The sequence below is a fragment of the Saccostrea cucullata genome, unplaced genomic scaffold (assembly GCF_032062105.1).
Source record: "Saccostrea cucullata isolate Sc308-1 unplaced genomic scaffold, CSIRO_AGI_Scuc_v1 ctg43, whole genome shotgun sequence".
NCBI classification, from domain to species: Eukaryota; Metazoa; Mollusca; class Bivalvia; order Ostreida; family Ostreidae; genus Saccostrea; species Saccostrea cuccullata.
This window is the reverse complement of record NW_026934231.1, coordinates 644881-664902: the sequence shown is the minus strand read 5'-3', so window position 1 is coordinate 664902 and position 20022 is coordinate 644881. Positions and strand designations below refer to the sequence as shown.

Here is a 20022-nt window from a genome sequence, read left to right as displayed (position 1 = left end):
AGGGCTTTAGCCATCTTAAACAGTGTTTTGGGTATTCCGTATTTCTAAGGATGAAAATCTGATTGGCAGTCACTCTCCCTCTCCGAAATCCTGCCTTCTTCTTCCTAAGAGTGTGGTCAACTCCCGCCTGTATTCTGTTGATGAGGATTTTGATGAGTGCTTTGCTATTCATTTCCTGCATTCCTATAAGTTGAATTTCTTGAAAATTTCACAGACCAGGTCCTCTTGGCCCATGCTCTGGGTAAGTTGTGCTTCAGTTCCTGACTAGTCTGATCGACGTCTGCCTTTAAAAATTCAGTTATTTGATCTGCTCCAGGGCCCTCCAATTCCGAAGCATCTTTAGTGCAGTCCTTATTCCCTATGTGAGTACCGGGTATTTCCTCAAAGTGTTCCCTCCATCTGGCAAGCCTTGCTACTTTATTTTTCAGCAGCTCCCCATCCTCGCTCTTCACTGCTGTTGTTTGTCTATAACTCTTTCTTGTCAGCTACTTTACGTTAACGTACATTCCTTCTGTCTCCCATTCTTGGCCGCTTTCTGTACTTGCTCAGCTTTCTCTGTTATTCATCTCCTCTTGTCCATTCTCGCACTTAGTTTTCTTGATTGCTTTGTCTTTCTATCTGTGAGTTTCCCGAAATTTAGTATTGATTCTTTCTCATTCTGTGCTGTCTATCTTTGCCTTGACGTCTTTTCTTTCGTCTATCAACTTTCATGTGTTTTTGCTGATCCAAGGCTTGCTTTTGCCTTTCCTGAAGCTGAGTGCTTCCACTGCTGAATTCACATAGGCCATTCTCTGATGTTTCGACATTTTCTAGATATCTTCAGTGTCTTCCTTGTGTTCTTGTAATTTTTTCTCAAGCAGTCATTTAAAAAAATTTTTTACTTCTTTGATCGAGGCGCTCTACATCCAGTCTTGGCTTCAATTTGTTCTTAATCTTGCACCTACTGAGGCGTAGTCCGATTCGGGTCTTCATCATGTATTGGTTGCTTTTTTGCATCCGCTCCCCTCTGAACATTGGCGTCAAGAACAGAAAATAACACTACCCATTTATGAGTAGGTAACTTTTCGCTATTCCAGAAGCAGGCAAAAATGTTGTTTTGTGAATGTTCCTGTCATTACAGTTACAACTGTACATGTCAGTCCATTGGTCTGTATGGAATTTTCACACGTGTACAGCCCTTTTCTATTCTCATTTTGTGTATCCAGTCCATTGGATAGCAATACTTCTTTCATACCCATTATTATCACCGAGTTCCCCAATAATAATAATGATGTCGCTCTTTTTGCATCCATCCGAGATCTCTTGTAGTTCCTGATACAATTGATTCTTCTCCTCCTCATTTTCATATGTGGCACATATGCTTGGTTTATCGACAATCTCCTGTATCTAGTAGAAAGTTTTATCTTATTATATCTTATAGAATCATGCTGTTATGAATCTCTTTCTAATGAGTGTACATTCCATGAGTGTTTTCACCTCCTGCTGTAATAATTTCATCAAACTTTTGCATTTCTTGCTTAACTCCCTTTACTTAAACAAATTTGAAACCCCATTCCACGAGGACACTTTGTACTACAATGAAGGGCATTGAAGTGACTGTGGTAAAATTGTTCATTTGAGTGGAAGTAAAAGTGTTTCTTATCGAACTTCATTTGTCACATAATGACACGTTCATTTCTTTAGAAGCTGGGAGAGAAATATTCGTCAAAATACTTTAGGACAGTCCCACTCTCTGCAACTAGCAACATGAGTTACATTGAAATGGAGATTTTCAAAAGTTAGATTAAGAGAGAGAGTTGTAGACTAGCTTCTATAAAACACGTATTGCAAGGAACATGTACATAATTAAATAAATTTATCATGCTTACTGAGTTACCACAACATATGTATATTCAGCACTTACTCAGTATCAGTATTTACTCAGTACTTATGTAGACTGTCAATTTCATTGGTTATAAATTTATAATATATATTTAATAAATGTTCCTGACCCCTTTGACAGTCTTTTTTTTTTCCTTTCAAAAGAAATATGTATGACAAGCCAAATTCACAAAAATGAATTAAACATAGTTTCACAGTTGATAAACTAGGTTTATCAGTAGTAAACTATAGTTTACGGACTGTAAACTATAGTTAACAACGTTGTTAATCTACATCTGTAAACCATAGTTAAAATGATAATCTATGTTTCAGAACCGTAAACTAACTTAACACTGAAAACAATCATTTGCGACTGTAAAACATAGATTATCTGATGAATACAGTTTCACGATGTGTAAACTATGGTTTAAAACTCTTAACTATAGTTAACGATCTGATAAATATAGTTTCATGATTTGTGAAACTATGATTAATGACTCTTAACTATAGTTCGCGATTGTACATTATAGTTTACAGACGTGAATCTATGTTTATCAACAAAATCTATTGTAAACGTTTACAAACAGACAGATAAACTTAGATTAGCATTCTTAAACTATAGTTAACAGCCATTAAATATAGTTTTACAGATGAAAAATATAATTAATGAATTGTTAACTATATTTTACGGTTTGTAAACTATAGTTTACAGTCGATAAACCTAGTTCATTAACTTGAAACTATGTTTAGCTCATTTTTGTAAATTTGGTGTGCCATAAATATGAGTATCATTATATTACAGTCAATGTTCATAAGAAAGCTCAAAACGATCCATTCAAACGGAGACTTAAACCACTTCAATGCTCTTCATTGTACCTTAGGTTGAAATTAAAAAAGATTGATTGATTGATATTTGTTGTTTTACGCTAAGTCTGCAATATTTCGGCGGTAAATTGAAGAAGAAAAATTGTGTAAAGTTTAAGAAAACATCGACAATAACAAAAGGAGACAATAGTCAAGTGAATTTGTGACATGAAACATATGGAGATAACGAACAGTAGTTAAGATCAAAAGTCTATAAAACAAAAAAATAGGAGCAGAGCAAACACGGAACTCCAAAATATCAGAGGTGGAATCAGGTGCCATGGAGGAGTGAGCATCCCCCGCTGACCGGTCACACCCGCCGTGTGCTCCTTGTCATGATCGGGAAATAACGGAAAGATCCGTCAATTCAGTGAATAAATAATGGACTAACAATTTGTATGAAAAATGTCAGTCAGCAATTGTGACTCAATGAAAAATTGTATTTGTTTACAGGGTCATTGTATCAATCATAGAACTTACGAAATGATGACTTTAAACGAGACTGCTGATATTCTTGTTTCATTAACTTGTTTGTCAATAATTTACCTCGTGTTAGAAAATTGTTCATACCTAAAGCATGCTCTTGCATATCGAATCAACTGAGATATATAAACTCTGAATGCAGGTGATGAAGGTATATTGCTGCATAAGTAAGGGAAGTTGACAATTAAAAAGTTAAAGTCATCATGTTTTGTTAGATTACCATTAACAGATGTGTCAGACTCTGTGGTATCTTTTACCAAGCTCAAGCTCACCAGGATATATTATATTGACATAAGAATGGAAATTACCATTGTTGATAGACAAAACATTATACATTGTAGATATATCTAAATGTCGAGTTGAATGCCACATCAAGTGTTTTCTTTCTTTTTTTTACACATAAAATTTTGCACTTATTCTGCCTCATAATGATATGAATACAAAAATAGGTCTGATAATAACATTTCATTTTTGGATGTCACCTTGACCAAAGCGGTTAATCATCTAATGGCCACTAACTACAAAACTTTATGAAAAAGTTAACAGGATTACATTAACTTAGCTGTTCATTGTGTAGTGAAGAAATTCAGTTATTTGAGATTATTTTTTCAAAATATTTCACCAAGGATATAGTTTTCTGCAAAAAAATGATAAAAACATATGAGAATTTATTACAAATGCTTCCAGAAAAGCAAGTCCCCTATACACTTTATAGAGAATGAAGAAAATTCTGAAGTGTTTCAGAAGGGTATAATTTCATGACTTCATGACTTCATTCAAAGTATCTCTACTTTATCTTTAAAATAAAAAAGATCACACTATACAGAAATCAATTTTGAACAACACTCCCTTCATATTAATATTTTATATATAAAACAGATCATAACTGAGTAACAAAAATAAATTTAAAACAAACAGTAAAGTAACATAAATTAAACATCAACTGTGGTACATTGTATTTTATGTGTGTTATAATTTTCAGACACTTCATCCTAATAACAATGTTCCGAACTAGAAAATATTTGGAGTTGAAATTTTATCATATAAAAAAAATTTGTCAGGCCACCTTTCAAATAATATTTGCTTGCCCTCTCCCAAATCAGGTTAAAATAATGGTAAGGGTGAATTTTTCTAAGAAACTTGCAACATCAGTGCTTTAATTTCAAAATCTGTCTAAAGATTAAATTAAATTTCATGAAGGTTAAAAAAGTTTTCAGTTGGGCTATTTTAGCCAGTCATTCAGATGAGGGCAAACAAACAATTCTACAAAGATGGATTCAAAGTGAAACTCATTGTAAACAATGTGATTTTCTAAGACATGTCATGCTAAAAACTGTTTTTATTTAACCAGTCTGTGAGTCATGATTCAATTAAACATTTTAGTCTGTACATTCTGTAAATGACTGCTCCTCCTTGTCATAACCAATCAACTTGTGATCGATACACAGATGATCAATCAGTTCCGTAAGCTCAGGTCGAGGTTCTGGCATCAAATTCAGGAGATTGACCAATCCCTCCTGACACACACACCGCCATTTCCTGATCAAATCCTCCATCTTCTCAAGGTCATGCTGCAAAAACGAGAACATTATTAATCCCATGTCGTTATTCCAACTAGTAAATCTGCACATGTTTGTATATAAAAGTCACTTACCTTGTTTTGGTAAAATTGAACAAGCTTGAGTTTTCGTAGGACATCTTCCCTTTCTTTTATCATTGATTGAAGTTTACTTTTCTCCATATTTTGTGAATCCCTTTCAATATTTGAACTGGAGGAGATATTACTTCCACAGGATTGATCCTTTGAGAAGTCTAATTTCTGTGGTTTAATCATGTTTACCATAGCACCACTATCCCCACTTTTAGAATCATGGCTACCAAGAATTTTCAAGTCCTTATTGTCAGTAAAACTAACACTCTTTGCAAATTGCACCTCTGACATTGTACATGAATTCACAGGATAACTTTGATCAGCATTATGACTGATGACCATGCTTTTTTGTAAATCACAGTTTTCTTTTTCTAGAATTTGTCGGGATTCTGACTTATTAGAAGATACCAGAGATGGGGGGTTGAAGTGTGTCCGGCTGTGTGTATTCTGTCCAGATAGGGGAGAGGAGTGGTAGCGTCCACATCGCTTCAATCGCTCCTTCAATCCAGAACTCATCTGCCATCACCAAAAAAAATTGCTAATGGAGTTCATGTAGACAGAATAGGTCAAGTTAAACAATACATGTTACAGGATTAGAAGCTGAGGAAGGGGATTTTGCAAACTCTTTTATGAAGTGAGAGGTCTGTGGACCTTAACTTTCACCTGTTTACCATCTTTTTCAAAACAAACCCATCTTGGCCCTATCTCAGAAAACTACTGTTTTTTGTGCAGAGATTTTGAAATATCTAAACCTTGAACCTTGAACTCACATTTCTAGTAAAGGGTTTATAGTTCATAATCATGCAGAGCAAGTCTTTGTATAGAAATGAAAATGGTTAGCTTCAGTCTGAGACCTGAACCTTGGGTTGGGTAATGAATTTCAAAAAATATTTAGTAAAGGGCTTGTTGCTCATGTTTATCATGCAGCAAGTCTACATTAAAATATTTTAATAGCATGACAAAATTTTAATATAAAAATTGATATATAAAGTTTAACTCAGATTCAATATTATATACAGTGTATAGTTAAACCTTGTTATCTAAAATTAGATTTAACTTTGAGATAAAATAAAATGAGGATTAAAGATTTACACTACGGTTAACAACCATACAGAAAAGATTGTTGGAACTAACAACTCAGTTTGACTTATCCCTAGGATTGAAGCTATCATGATCAATGTTTCAACATTATAACAAAGTTTTAAATGTGAGGATAATTATGAAATACTTAACTTAGTATTGATTAAAATCTTTCATATAAAAAGCAAGATAAAAGTTATGTAAAACTACATGTACCTGCAATGAGGGCCGTTGAGGTGTAGACTGCTTTTCTTCTGTCATAGTACCAACACCTAAAATTGAATTAAACTCACTTTTAGAATTAAGATTTATTAACATGAATGACAAAAATAACTTCATACCTGCCTTGCTGCAGTGTTTGAAACTCACTGTAAAATTAGCTAGGCATGCAGGGCTGACTGCTAGTGAAAGTTGTCAGCCTTGCCAAAAATGTACTAGCCCGAAAAAAAAAAAATTGCTTTTATAAGTTCGTTTTAGCAATAATGTGAATGGGGCCAGCTCACCATAAATTTGATCCCGGGCCTATAGGCTACCCGTTTGATTGTTACACTTTGTGACCAGTAATATTAGGCCAAAAATAAAAATAGTCTTGTTTCCTGCTACCCGACCTACCCTATTTTTCTGCACCCGACCCTAAAGTTTTTATTTAGTTTTTGAGGGAAAATCAAAAATTTCATGATCCAAAAGTGAAAAAAAATATACATTTAAGTGGTATTTCATGAAATATATATATTTTAAATATGGACTTGCATGAAACACTACTTATTTTAAATGATGACATTGACCAATGACCTGTTTAATTTGGTTTTGTAATAGTTCATATCCAACAAATACCACTGGAAAAAATAAAATAAAATAAAAAAATAAAATATAATTTTCCGACCTACCTACCCTATTTTTTTTCAGGCTGGTAGCAGGAAACAAGACTATTATTTTTTTTGGCCTTAGTAGATTTAAGAGTTTTATCAAATATCTGAATTTTAATTTATGGAAAATTTTACACGTCCAGTCCGGTGCCAATACCTGCAAATCTGTTCGCCTATGACAAAATTTGAGCGTCTGGGGCGGTCGGGTGCATGGTTATTTCAATCAATGCTTGTTGTGAGAATTCAATCAGAGACATGAATTTATTTATGTCTCTTTCAATAAATCATTCATGCCAAAGAACATGAAGAAGTCCACGAAAATTAAGCCACAGCGAAATGTAATGATTCCACACTGTTTTTTTTTTCTACAGGTCAACGAAAATCACTATATTTAGCTATATAGCTTAATTTACCTATATAGCTTTATTTACCTATATAGCTTTATTTACCTATATAGCTTTATTTACCTATATAATATAGCAGCTAATTTAACAAAGAAAAGCAGTTTTGGTCAACAAGATAATTGATAATAATATGCACAATGCAATGCAATCACACTTAGTCATGCCTCATTGCACTTTCAATGGGGGACAGCTATCCAAACAATAGAGATGCATTTTTTGGTTAAAAGGGGCAATGTTTTTACTATATATGCCCTAGGTTGGTTTTATCAAATCTTTTTAAAAAAATATCAGCCATGATGCGACTTTTTGTCTGCTTTTCATAAAACAGAAACTTATTCTGAAATAGCTAAATAAAGCTATATTATATAGGTAAATAAAGCTATATATGTAAATTAAGCTATATAGCTAAATATAGTGATTTTCCTGGACCTGTTTATGGTAATGCAAACATACATATACAGATATTATATGCCTGAAAAGTTTGAACTGAATCTGTTGACGGCTGTTCGTGTGGGGGGAAAACTTAACCTGATCCACCTCTCCTTGTCGTAAATGTCAATGTATACAAAACATCTTTAAAGTACCAGGAAATAAACTTACACTTCGAATCGTCTTTTCAACTTAAACTTTTTGACTTTGGCGCATAAATCGCTGTTTAATATAGACTTTCTGTTATATAGCAAAGATTTGTGCAATCAAAACATTTCTTTCACCTTGCTTAGATGCGTCGAATAACCCAAACAGATCCAAATACACAAATATGAAAAATATACTGTCTTCTTTTAATTTAAATACAACAAAAGAATAGAATACAATTGTTTTCAATATTACAATAGGGAAAATCATTTTTATTTCTTTAAATAAAGAATATTTAATGAAATAACTGTAAACAGTTTATGGACAGGACACATCGATATCTGGACTAAACATGTAAATTGAAAAGATGTATGTATCAAGAACAAGAAAGATACTTCAGTTTTTATAAATACTCCATATTTATCATTAAAAAACAAGAATCCCTTCATGTAAATTTTCATTAGGGTCTACCATATTTACTGGGGTAAACAGGTGTACCCTAAAGAAATAAAATCTGGATTGATTTTATCCGGAAATATTTATGCTGCTTTTAGAAAATAGAACATTATCTATAAGGAAATTCAGATTGTGTTTTTGATTAATTTATCATCAAACAAACATACACTTTTTTGTCCATAAATTTATTTACAATTATTTTTCTTAGAAGTCAGTGTATTAGCATATTTGTGGTTCCTTCCAGATGATTTTGTTCTTTATAATTTAACAAACCGGAAGTTGCAGATGATGCAGGATTGTCTAGACTGTTAACTCTACTTCAAATTACGTATGTAAATTTATTGAATAATGAAAAGATTTCGTTTTCAGGGATGAAGCTTTATTGAGCATTTTTCTTCACAACCCACCGTAATTGATAACATTCCAGGGGCTTAATAACCCTTGCATCCCCTGAAAAATTGGGTGAAAATTCCCAAATAACACTTATAAAAAAAATAGTAACTTAGACTGATTTATTCAAAGCTTTTTTTTTTAATTGAGAAAACTTGAATTTTGAGATTTGAATGATTTACAAAGATATGAATGGGGAATAACATTCGACAGTAAAGCTTTAAAAGAAGACATCAATATCACCAAATTTTCCAACTTCGATTGAATATTCCCAATGGAAAAGGTACAGACTACAGGACCCCGTACCAATTCATGTCAATTAATCCCTGCATTCAAGATTGCTATGAGGCCAGGGACCTACGACAGGTCCTGTATATTACATGTATATCTATATTACTAACTATAGATGAAATAAGTTTGACACAGTAGATCACTAGATTTTTGGTAGAATTAAACTTTTTTTTTACCTCAATTTATTTAGCTATTAAACTTTTTAATTTTTCTTTTTATTAAAATGAGACAAAAAATTGTTATTAAATGACTATTAATATTTATACTAGGGAGGTTTTAAAAAACAATCCAAAGCAGAGATAGTTTTGCTACGATTGGACAATTTGGAGCAAAACATGTAATTCCATTTTTTTTTCCTCTCTATTGGATGCGGTGAGTAAAACTTTAACATTGTGCTGACTAATTACCGATGTTATCATGTTACCAAAGTTTGTCAATTCATTCAAGGAGTAACTGTTTTAACTGTCATGCATAGCCCCAAAACTTTCAGAATTTTGATTGCAATTGTGCAGAAAAAGACAATTCTTCAAGAGTGATTTTTACATGAATTGTTTTCAGATGAGTTCAAAGTTGAAAATGATCACTGCATCTAAATGAGACTTTCTGCATATCCTGAGAAAAATGCTTTTTTATATAAATAAATTGATTTGGTAGCTAAATAAAGCTACCTCAGGTAGGTATAAATAAAGCTAAGTAGGTAAATTAAGCTATGTAGCTAAATCTAGTGATTGTACCAGACCTGATGATTACTTCACATTGTGCTGAATTTTTACCAATCATTTATCTCATGTTGTTAACCAGAATTTGTCGTCTTCATATTATAATATCTCTTGAGAGGTAATAAATACGTGAAAGATAGCCAATGATATAGACATAACTTATTCACTGTATGCTAAATTTAAGTCCTTTTAAATTCACTTTTAATAGTTTTATTCTTGTCTTTCAGCATGAATCAAGAAGCTGGTGCAGATCTGAAACGCACACATGGACATGCAGTGTTGTTACGAAAAAGCTCATCAAGTAAAATGGCTCTGAAGGAAAAAGTTGTCCAAATATATGAGTCTTTCTTCCAGGTTCATTTATATTTTAAATTCTTTATTTCTTGAATATTTTATAAATTCAAATATTGTAATATGATCAAAAGTTTGAAAGATATAGATTTTATCTTAGTTAAAATTGTTGTCAAGAATTGAACTCATGTTCCTTAGGGTGAAGACCCTTCAGTGGGAAATCCTAACTTTTGGGATGAATTTTTCTTGCTAAGGGTAAGTTTATCATTATTTCTTACAAACAACTCTAATTTTTTCAACTTTATTTGTTTATTTTTTGCATAACTTATGTAGACATTTTTTTAATTCATGCTTTATTCTCAATTTACAGCCAAATATTCCATTCATTGAGGGTGAATTTGATAAAGTCAGTGGTGAAGGCCTAATGATGTTGAAGGTATGAAACCTCTGCAACACATTTTTATTTTGTTGTTAGAGTTCTAAAAGGCCTATTTCACCTTTGAAAAATATTCTTTTTACCGGTAACTATTATAATAGTGCAATTTACTTTCAGGATAATCTAAACACCCTGTTTTACAAAGCAGTAGAATCTCTGAAGGAAGATAATGTCATCAGAGTAGTTAATGCTATTTATGTAAGTAAAATAAGAAAGTTTGAGTTCATTTAATAAACTATTTTGACTGTTTCAAATCAATGTCATTTATGGTAAAAACAAGCATTGATTTAAAGTTTGTATTATTTACAACATTTTGAATACTTTAAAGCATTCCTTTTTTTAAATTTCAGACAATGTCTGCATTAGTACGTGGAATATACAGAAAGAACTTTGGAGGTTTTGGCTTTGATGTTATAAATATATTGATAGGCTTTGATGCTGCAGAAACAGTCATGCAGGTTATATTTACACCTTTAAGCTCTTATTTTCATTAAACAAAATGTTAACAAACCAAAAAATGAAAAAGAGCTTTTTAAAATATGTACATGTATATATTACATGTATATGCATATGGAGGGTTACATATTGATCAATAAGACAATCTTGTTGATATTAAAGATGATATTTTTTATTTTGTTATTAACAGGAAATGGTGGAAAATTTGAATAACATCCTAAATGGAGAGTATCCAACTGCAATAAAACAGCAAGTTCTTAAATTCATCATGGTGTTAGCCACAGTAAGATCTGAATTTATTTATTTTAACCATATAAAGCCATCACAATAATGAATTCTCATTAGCAAGCCTCTTATTATCCATCTGTAGGGTTAAAGGGATTTATATTTAGTATCCCTTATATTTAATAGCAGATTTAAAAATGGGTACATGTACTAGGACTTGGATGTTTTGAAATATATAGCTTTCTTGTTTTAATGACTTAAATGGTTCATTTGATTTATGATGTCATGCAAAACTCTGGTTGTAATAACTTAAAATGGTATATGTCAGAACTAAAGCAATGTGTTCCTTTAAATTGATTTTCTGAATATCCCTGCAATATTCACTGATAATACCATTACTTTATTCTGCAGGCTTCAGACAACATCAGTCAGAATACACTCCTGGAGTACCTCATGATCAACAGTGTGTTTGAATCTATCATCCAGGTATAGAACCATTAAAGATTTTATTCATATATTTATCATCCAGTTATAAAAATATCCAAGGGTTCATTTTTTATATACATGTAGTTGATCAAGAGATTATGTCTGACAAAGATGATCTGTAAAAACTAATAATAACCAAAGTAAAACATAAACATAGTTTTTAAAAAATACCTGAATCTGATTCCAGTTTTGTATTTGTTGTAATAAATGAATTGTATGTCCAGATTCTGGGTAATGTTGACCTGAGGCTGGTACTGGGTGGCGATGCTGTACAGGTTCTTACTCTCTTGGTTCAGTACAGGAAATACGAGGTAAATATCACCTAACATTCTAAACTGTTACTTAACATGGAAATATATTGACTTGTGTGAAAATAATTGAATATGTCTTATAAACAAAGTATGTTTTTCACCTGTTTTAAATATTATTTCTTTCAGTCTGCAAATCCATATATTGTGAAGCTGTCTATATTGGATGATGAGTTGGCTTTAACAGTGAGTTATACTACATTGTAAAAAAATATCTTACATGAAACTAAACTCTTCATTAATCTTTATATATCAGGCCAGATATAATTTGAAAACCAAAAAGAAAATATAAAGTAAACCATGGGTTTAAAAATTGTTATGATATCTTTAATACATGTGAAATGATTTCTTTCATATCTTGCTTCTTTTTGATTTTGTAGGGATATGCCCAGGTCGTTCTCGGGGCTTTATCAGACTTTAACAGGTAACAAAAACTTTTTTTTAACCAACATTATATTAGATATCATAAAAAGGGATTATTTGATTAATTCATATTAATAGCATATATGCCAATGATATCAAGTTCAGACCTTTGATTTTCCTACTGATGCCATTCATAAAAGCTGACTTTATGTGCTTTGTTTAGGGAGTATCAGTGCCGCAGTACTGAGGCACAGCCAGGATGGTTCTCTGCTTTTGCCAGTATGGTAAGTTGTTTAGACAAATTTATTTACTTGAGTTCTAAATGATACATGGCTCTGGAGTCAGAAGGTCTACATGCCCTTGCGTAACAATTCGGAGGCATGTGTCACGCATTGTGTGCATGTCATCCCCAGTCATCATTCTATAGAACCAGAAGGTATCATTAAACTGTTGATTGGTTCATTCTTTCTTATCAAGATTTTATGGTGTGTGTTTTAATAATCATTAAGAATTTAGATATAACTGCATTAAGATAGTATTTTTGCCATAAATATGAAATTTTCCATTTATATTTATGCTTTTGTTGGACTAAAACATTCACCATTAAAATTATTGTATAAAAAATTTACTGAAATTATATAGAATTTTGAAGAAATTCTTTGAGTTGAGAATAGTTTTTTTTTCTGTGTGAATTGAGTATTTCATTAAATAAGCTTTGGACACATATTTTTTTCATCCACATTTTTTGGCAGCTTAACTTGATATTAACATTAATAGTTCTTGCTTGGAAATTTAAATATCAATACATGAATCAATATGTGTTTCTGGTGAAAAAGATTAAGGGGAAGATTTATGCTTTTTATGATTTTTGTATTAGTAAGGGAAATAACTCTAATTCACATACTTCTTGAACATTTCAGGCAGGCTTGGGGTCAATTACTTTGAAATGTAATTAATTACTTTCAAATACATTGATAATTTTGTCAATTACTTGCAATTACAATTACATTGACTTTTTCAGATGTAATTAATTACTTTCAATTACTTTGACAAATGTAATTAAATACATTTCAATTACTTCTAGTTTTACTTTAATAAAAAAAAAGATTTTTTTTAAATAAGATTTTTTGTATAGCGATCGAATTCGAACTTTCATTCAGTGTTTTTCTTCTTGGGTATGATAGGGGTTCACACCTGGTCAAAATTAGACCTTTACCTTATAATGAGTGTGACACACTGTGTAAACAAATTAAACATTATGAGACAATTAATTATTGTACAAACACAAGCCCATGCTACACCAGTATGGTGTATGTCAAGATCTTTTTTGTTACTTTCTGAAATCCATATTTTTTAAGGAAATAAATAATATCTATCACAATTCCATTCATTATTTTCTATCTTAAAATAAATAGAATTCAGGTAAATCTAAAAGGGGATGTAGTTAGTCTAATTGCTGTAAAACAAATTTACTACCTAAACAATCATTGTTATTTGCAAGTGGGAATAGGGAGAACTGAGATTTTTAAAACATGGGAATAAGAAATATAAACCCACCAGTATAAAACTATAATGTATCAGTATAAGACACATTTTTAAATATAAACTTTCATTTTGAAAAAAAGTAATTGAAATGTAATTGAAAAGTAATTGAAAATACATGACCTTTTTTGAAATGTATTTAAATACATTCAATTACTTGTAATTGAAGGCTCGCTCAAATACAAATTACTTCCAATTACTTTGAAAAATGTAATTAATTACACTCAATTACAATTACTTTATTCAATTACCCCATCCCTGATTTCAGGTTGGCAATATGTTTGTAGCTGACGAGAAACATGTAGCAGCAGTGAGGTAAATAACCAAGCATTATCTTTAAAAAAAAATATGATATATAGATTACATGTAATTAACAAATCTGACATTAAATCTGTTGTTTGAATTCATAGAACTCAAGAATTCATATACAGCACAATATCCATAGTCGAATAAGTGTTAAATTTTGACATATAATTCAATTGACAGGTATACATTGAAAACTCAAACTAAGTATATATTAACAATCAAAATACTTAAAAATTTAAAAAGAAATGGATGATATGTGTGTTGTGATATCAAAAAGATTTCTATTTTTTGCAGAGCAAATGATTTGGTGCTATTGGCTTTATACGAAGCAATTCATTTAAACAGAAATTTTATCACCGCTTTAACACATGTAAGTCTGGAAAATTATGCAATTTATGTTTATTAAGAACAAAAGTTGTAGATAAAGGAAATTTATGGTGGTTTATAATTTTTGTCTGTCTATATGATTTTTGATGTGAGTGGGAAATCCTCCTCACAATGTCAGGGATCCTGAGTCTAATGCCTGTTTGACATCAAAAGGCAATGACTTAGATCTCCTGGCTTTGTAAGGATGGGGAGAAATAAAGTGGCTCAAAATTTGGATTCTGTATGTAAGGTGGTTGTTTTCTGCAAAATTAATATTTTGAATCAATTCATGAAGTGTTGTTTGTTGCAATTTTCACTTCCGGAATGCATATACAAAGTATACAGTCAAACCTTATTATATTGATCTCAATGAATCCATTAAAATTGGTTAAAATATGTTTAAGACAACTTGGTTGTAACTTCAGTTTTACTTTGAAGTATCTATGTATTCTTGAAGAATGAAGTATCTGGCATTTTACTGAATGTAGCTTAATTTTCAAAAAAATCTTTAACATTGCAAAAATAAAAGAGCAGCAAAATATCTATTTTGAATTATATATATGTAAGATGGATTTTATTTTTGTTTGACCAGACCCACACACCATCAACACCTACCACGCCCCCCTCCTCCCCGACAGTGCCCATGTCCAACCCTCTCAATGACCCAGCCCCTGGTAAGTCAACAATACAAGATTTGCTGTCCCTCTCCACTTAATGTATAAATAAAATATACACTGTACAATATAAATTAATTATCTGTTAATACATGTATTACTTAAGACAAGCAAAAAATATAAACATCTAAAGGAAAAATTTATTTCTTTTTTTCTAATATCTATGTAGCCCTGCAAAATATAGACAAAGCCCTGTTGGAGCAGTCAAGTCACCCTACAAATTTATTGGTGACATTTTTGGAGTACAGTTCTATAGTCATGCAGGATACAAAAGGTAGGCATGAAACAGCAAAAAGTGACTAAAGAAATTCTTGCATGTCACTGAATATCCCAGTTTTATGTCGTGGCTATTATATAAGTCTAATAGATAGATTAGAGGGGAAAAAACAAAATGTATAACTTTGAATATAATATAAAAATCAAAGTACAATGGACATATATAGTAATTAAAACCCTTTTTTATATCCAGATGAAACAAGACACAGCAATGCCAAACTTTGTCTAGTCATATTAACATGCATTGCAGAGGTGAGGGAGAAGAAATTAATCCTGAATTTTTCTCTTACTGTAATTTTTTCCAATAATTATGCCAGTGATATTCATCTTTCAATTTATTACTTAAATTTTAGGATCAGTATGCCAACTCCCTGATGCATGATGTCAACATAAATTTCAGAGTCAAACTACACAGAATGGTTTGTTTTTTTGTTTTAATTCAAATGCTTAATAATACATCTGTAAGATTACACACTCAACATTGGAATCCCTAGGAAAAAACATTGTGTTCTAGAGAAGATTTCAAATAAAAATGCATTTACAGTCTTTCATATAAGTGGAGAATACCACCTATTGAATAATTCAAAATTTTGTAAACATGAGTCAATTAATATTTGATACTTTCTGAGAATGAAGTCTTTAGTATAGCTAGATAGAGAAGTGAAGTCATTAGAGAATAACTCTTTGACAGTTGATACTATATTGAAAGAAAATACAATCATATAACAAAACCTGTTTTAAAATCATCCAAAAACATATCTATAGTAAATGGTGTGATTTTATACAATATATTAGATTTACCTTATGCATTAAAATAAGAATTATATGTTCTTTATTTTTTTCAGCCAATGAGACATCGGAAAGTGAAAGTAGAAAAAGATACTCCCTCTCGTCCCCTTGTTTGTGCTCTTTTAGGTAAAAATTATACAACAATCACTAAAAATCGTGTTCTCTTGTTAAGTATGATACGCTAACTTGCCAAAATAAATATCTTCCAAGGTAGCTCTTTGATTTTGTTATTACAATACAGTGCTTAGATAAATTTACCAATCCCTGAAAGTTAATCTTTCATACACCATTTAATTAAAATGATTCCTTATTAAATAGCTATAAAATTTGACCAGTAAAATGGAATGTAGAAAAATCTTGATGTTTGAACCATGGCAGGACTTGCAAAATGCCTCAAGACAACTCTGAAAGTTTTGGAAAAATAAAGGGCTAGAATAATACATCAGAATATGTATGGTTTGATCAGGAGACTATCAAATCATTTGGACAACTCCCCAAGTTTTAACATGATGTTTACCTTGATTCATATGTATTTCAGATTTAATGGTTGAATTTATAATGAGCCATATGATGAAATCCTTCCCTTTAGAGTTGTACAAGTAAGTCTTCCATTGGAGATTTCTCTGACACTATAGTTTTCTTGCTCTGCACTCTATGTAAATATTTTATCTGTTTTAGTCGATGTTTGGGAATCACGCAGCGGGTCCTGTGCTACCAGAAGAAGTGTCGAGTTCGACTTCAGTATCCATGGAAAGAATTGTGGACAGGTTAGTCTCCAAGTGATCCATTATTACTCGGTGGTTAATACGCACTGCATGGTTTTTTTTTTAATTTTTATTTTCTTAAGTATGAAATAGGGAACAGTTGGAAAACCTCTAAAGAGATTAAGGTGATGCAGTAATTCAAATGTTTTAATATCACAGGTCACCACCCATATGGAGATCATTTGCTTCTAATCTCAACGCTCAAGTTAAACAATTATACACTTTACAATCATTTTGAAGGGACCTATGTATGACTTTAATTACTCGGTAGTGTTGTTTTACAATGATGCCATAGTAGAGTTTTATAATGAAGCTGACTGCCTTTTCTTATTGCAGCTCTGATCAATCTTCTGAAGTACCTGTTGTCCAACGAGTCCAATCTCCTAAAGAAGCATAATAATATTTTCCATTTGTCCTCAAAGGTAATGATTTAAAGAAATTGTAGACAGACTTTTTGTTTGATTTGTTGTAAGTATTTTTTTTTCTTCTTTTTTGCTTAGTCTGAAACTGAATATCCTAAGTACATGCAATGCTCATTTATAAAAAGAAGTCAGTTTTAAGGAATTAATAGTGTTTGTACATCTAAACATTTAGATTGTGAACATTTTCAACTTGTTCATCACCTATGGTGACACTTTCCTGCCAAATCCTAACAGCTATGATGAACTGTATTATGAAATCATCAGAATGCACCAAGTCTTTGACAACCTCTACTCAATGGGTGAAAAATTAATATAAGAAATTTTAATAGTGTTTTATGAAAGTGAATAGCTGATTTTTTCACAATATTATTCTGACTCATGTATTGGTTTTCATGTCTATTAACTTTTCATTTAGCTCTGAGGTACACTACAAGTGATGGAGAAAGCAAGGAGTCAGCAGCGAGATTAACCAATCATCTTGTCAATATCAAGTAAGTTATGACAACTAACCATTGTGTAATGCTAAATTAATGCTTAGGCTTTCATTGAAATATTTTTCTTCATTAAATTTTACATTTATAAAGTCATGATATGAAAGTAAAATTAAGTAATGATATTGCAGATCATGTTTATTCTAAAAATGTTTCTATGTTTCACGTTGACAGGGCCATCATCAATCACTTCTCTCCTAAGGTGGATTCCTGGGCGGCCGCCAATCAGCTCTCCTCCCTCACAGAGGAACAGGTATCAATATAAAAACAAATAAACTCAGGTATTAGTAGAGGTGTCTGTATAAAAACAAATAAACTCACAGACCATGTGATTGAATGACCCTTAACCCTTTGTCCTACTTCCTGTAGGTTCTGGATGTCGTGAGAGCAAACTATGACAGTCTGACATTAAAGTTACAGGACAGTCTGGATCAGTATGAGAGATACTCCGAAAAACCAAGGGAGAGTGCATTCTTCACAACTCTGGTAAGAATTTTGACTTCCTATGGCCTGTGTATTCAAATAATACAGATATGTTCCACAACAAAAAAGTCATACATGTAAACTCACATATGTTTTATGACAAAAATGTCACATGTTCCCACAGCAACAAAAAAGTCATAAACATACATTGTCCTATGCACATATTTCATTGTTATATCACTTTCAGTAGTGTTATCTTATTTTTCTTTCAAATGTTTAAAGGTGCTTCATATACCATTATAAAAAAATTCCTTTGTTAACAATCTACAAATATGATGAATAGACAGTGCTATAAATGAAGTATTCAACTGAACATTACAGGTACGATCTGTGGTGTTGGATGTGAGGAAAAGTGTCAGTAATCTGGCCCAGTATCATCACCATGTGTTACAGAGTGTAGCCGAGATGTAAACAGGTCGTCAGACTTACGCGTAATAGAGATCAACTGGTTGCAAACTAAGTGATGCAGGAAATAAATTCATTTCTTATTTATAAAACTTGTGTACAATCCCACAGATGTGAGGTGAATTTTTACGTACGTTTTACACAAGTTTTTGCCTTTATTTTCAGCTTTAGGAATTTTCATCTACAAAGATTATCTTGACATGTACAATGTACATGTACAATTAATCAGTTATTTTAAAAACTGTTGTCATATTAAAGTCACGTTGGAGGGGCTTTATAAGAAATTTTCAAGAAAACAGAGGGTTTTTTTGAAAAATGTGTAAGGATTACAAAACATGTAGATTGATGTATTTATTCAATAGTATTCAATATTTGTTACCTTTATGCAGTTATTGATGCATTTGTTACCTAATAAAGTCACATAGTAGGCATAGAAAGGAGTGATATGTGCAATTTTATAAAGCACTTTTTGTGCTTACTAATGATTGCACCAAGTACAGAGAATTATAATCTGCAACTGCACAAAAATGTCTAAATAAGTGTCAAACATTGTAAATTACAGTAGTAGATGTACTCACAGTGAGGCAGTCAGATGTGTATTATATAGTACCAATGGGCTTTCAGCACTGGGTTTTTTTCTGTCTTATTGTATGCTAGCTATATGTACAGTATGTGGGTATTAAAAGACACTTTTTATTGTTTTGTTTTTTTTTCAAAAGGGGTTTAATTGCAACTTCTTTTTTTTTCAATAAAAACCCTTAACTTGAAGTTGATACATATTTTTCAGAAGGGGTAGTGTTTTTCTTTTCTATTCTATGTATATATAGATGAAATCTATGTTTCCAGTGATTTTTTGTGGGATCCTTGTATCGATTTGAAAAATGTGTATGCCTTAGCTAATGCATGTAGGGGTACAAATGTTATGTATGGCTATGTGATGTTGACAAGAAGAAGAAAAAGTAGCATGTATTTAACAACATGTATATTTATTTAAGTTCTAAATAAACTTGGCATTAAAATTTCAAACACAAAGTTTGTCAATTCAAACTAGAAGCTCAAGGGCCTTAAGGATCACCTGAATGCAGTACCATCCTGTAAAGATTAACAGAATGGAATTTTATAAATTTATGACTAAATACACTAAGACCGCGGAACATTAACTGGCAAGATTGGAAATATGCAGCTTATGTCATTTCTATCTGTTACAATCAAAACATTCAATGATAGACAATGAAATGGGTGGGTACAATTCGATGCAGACGCGGGGAAAACATTGGATTGAAATTCTAGTTTGAAATT

At 31.6% G+C, this 20022-nt stretch overlaps 2 protein-coding genes across 2 annotated transcripts; one reads left to right on the top strand and one right to left on the bottom strand.

Annotated features, from left to right (window-relative positions):
- Nucleotides 1-4071: 4071 nt before the first annotated feature.
- On the bottom strand, nucleotides 4072-6193 carry LOC134240290 (swi5-dependent recombination DNA repair protein 1 homolog). The gene is made up of 3 exons (XM_062722395.1): nucleotides 6155-6193; nucleotides 4862-5374; nucleotides 4072-4778 (listed from the first exon to the last, which is right to left on the bottom strand). The coding sequence occupies exons 2-3, from the start codon at nucleotides 5372-5374 to the stop codon at nucleotides 4587-4589; spliced, it is 705 nt and encodes a 234-aa protein (XP_062578379.1). The 5' UTR covers nucleotides 6155-6193; the 3' UTR covers nucleotides 4072-4586.
- A 2302-nt stretch (nucleotides 6194-8495) lies between these two features.
- LOC134240286 (armadillo-like helical domain-containing protein 3) lies at nucleotides 8496-19755 on the top strand. Its single transcript, XM_062722388.1, has 27 exons — nucleotides 8496-8568; nucleotides 9868-9994; nucleotides 10130-10186; nucleotides 10302-10367; nucleotides 10485-10565; nucleotides 10718-10825; nucleotides 11014-11106; nucleotides 11460-11534; nucleotides 11759-11845; nucleotides 11972-12028; nucleotides 12223-12266; nucleotides 12429-12489; nucleotides 14016-14062; nucleotides 14348-14423; nucleotides 15012-15093; nucleotides 15263-15367; nucleotides 15563-15621; nucleotides 15723-15788; nucleotides 16215-16284; nucleotides 16697-16757; nucleotides 16837-16925; nucleotides 17259-17344; nucleotides 17517-17643; nucleotides 17760-17835; nucleotides 18010-18088; nucleotides 18205-18321; nucleotides 18640-19755. The coding sequence occupies exons 2-27, from the start codon at nucleotides 9869-9871 to the stop codon at nucleotides 18727-18729; spliced, it is 2085 nt and encodes a 694-aa protein (XP_062578372.1). The 5' UTR covers nucleotides 8496-8568; nucleotide 9868; the 3' UTR covers nucleotides 18730-19755.
- Nucleotides 19756-20022: the final 267 nt, after the last annotated feature.

Coding starts and splice junctions, on each gene's coding strand:
- LOC134240290 (XM_062722395.1), bottom strand. CDS start 5,374: ATGAGTTCTGGATTGAAGGAGCGATTGAAGCGATGTGGACGCTACCAC. Junction 4,779..4,861: donor TTCAATTTTACCAAAACAAG/GTAAGTGACTTT, acceptor TCGTTTTTGCAG/CATGACCTTGAGAAGATGGA.
- LOC134240286 (XM_062722388.1), top strand. CDS start 9,869: ATGAATCAAGAAGCTGGTGCAGATCTGAAACGCACACATGGACATGCA. Junction 10,566..10,717: donor GAGTAGTTAATGCTATTTAT/GTAAGTAAAATA, acceptor TTTAAATTTCAG/ACAATGTCTGCATTAGTACG. Junction 12,267..12,428: donor GCTTTATCAGACTTTAACAG/GTAACAAAAACT, acceptor TGCTTTGTTTAG/GGAGTATCAGTGCCGCAGTA.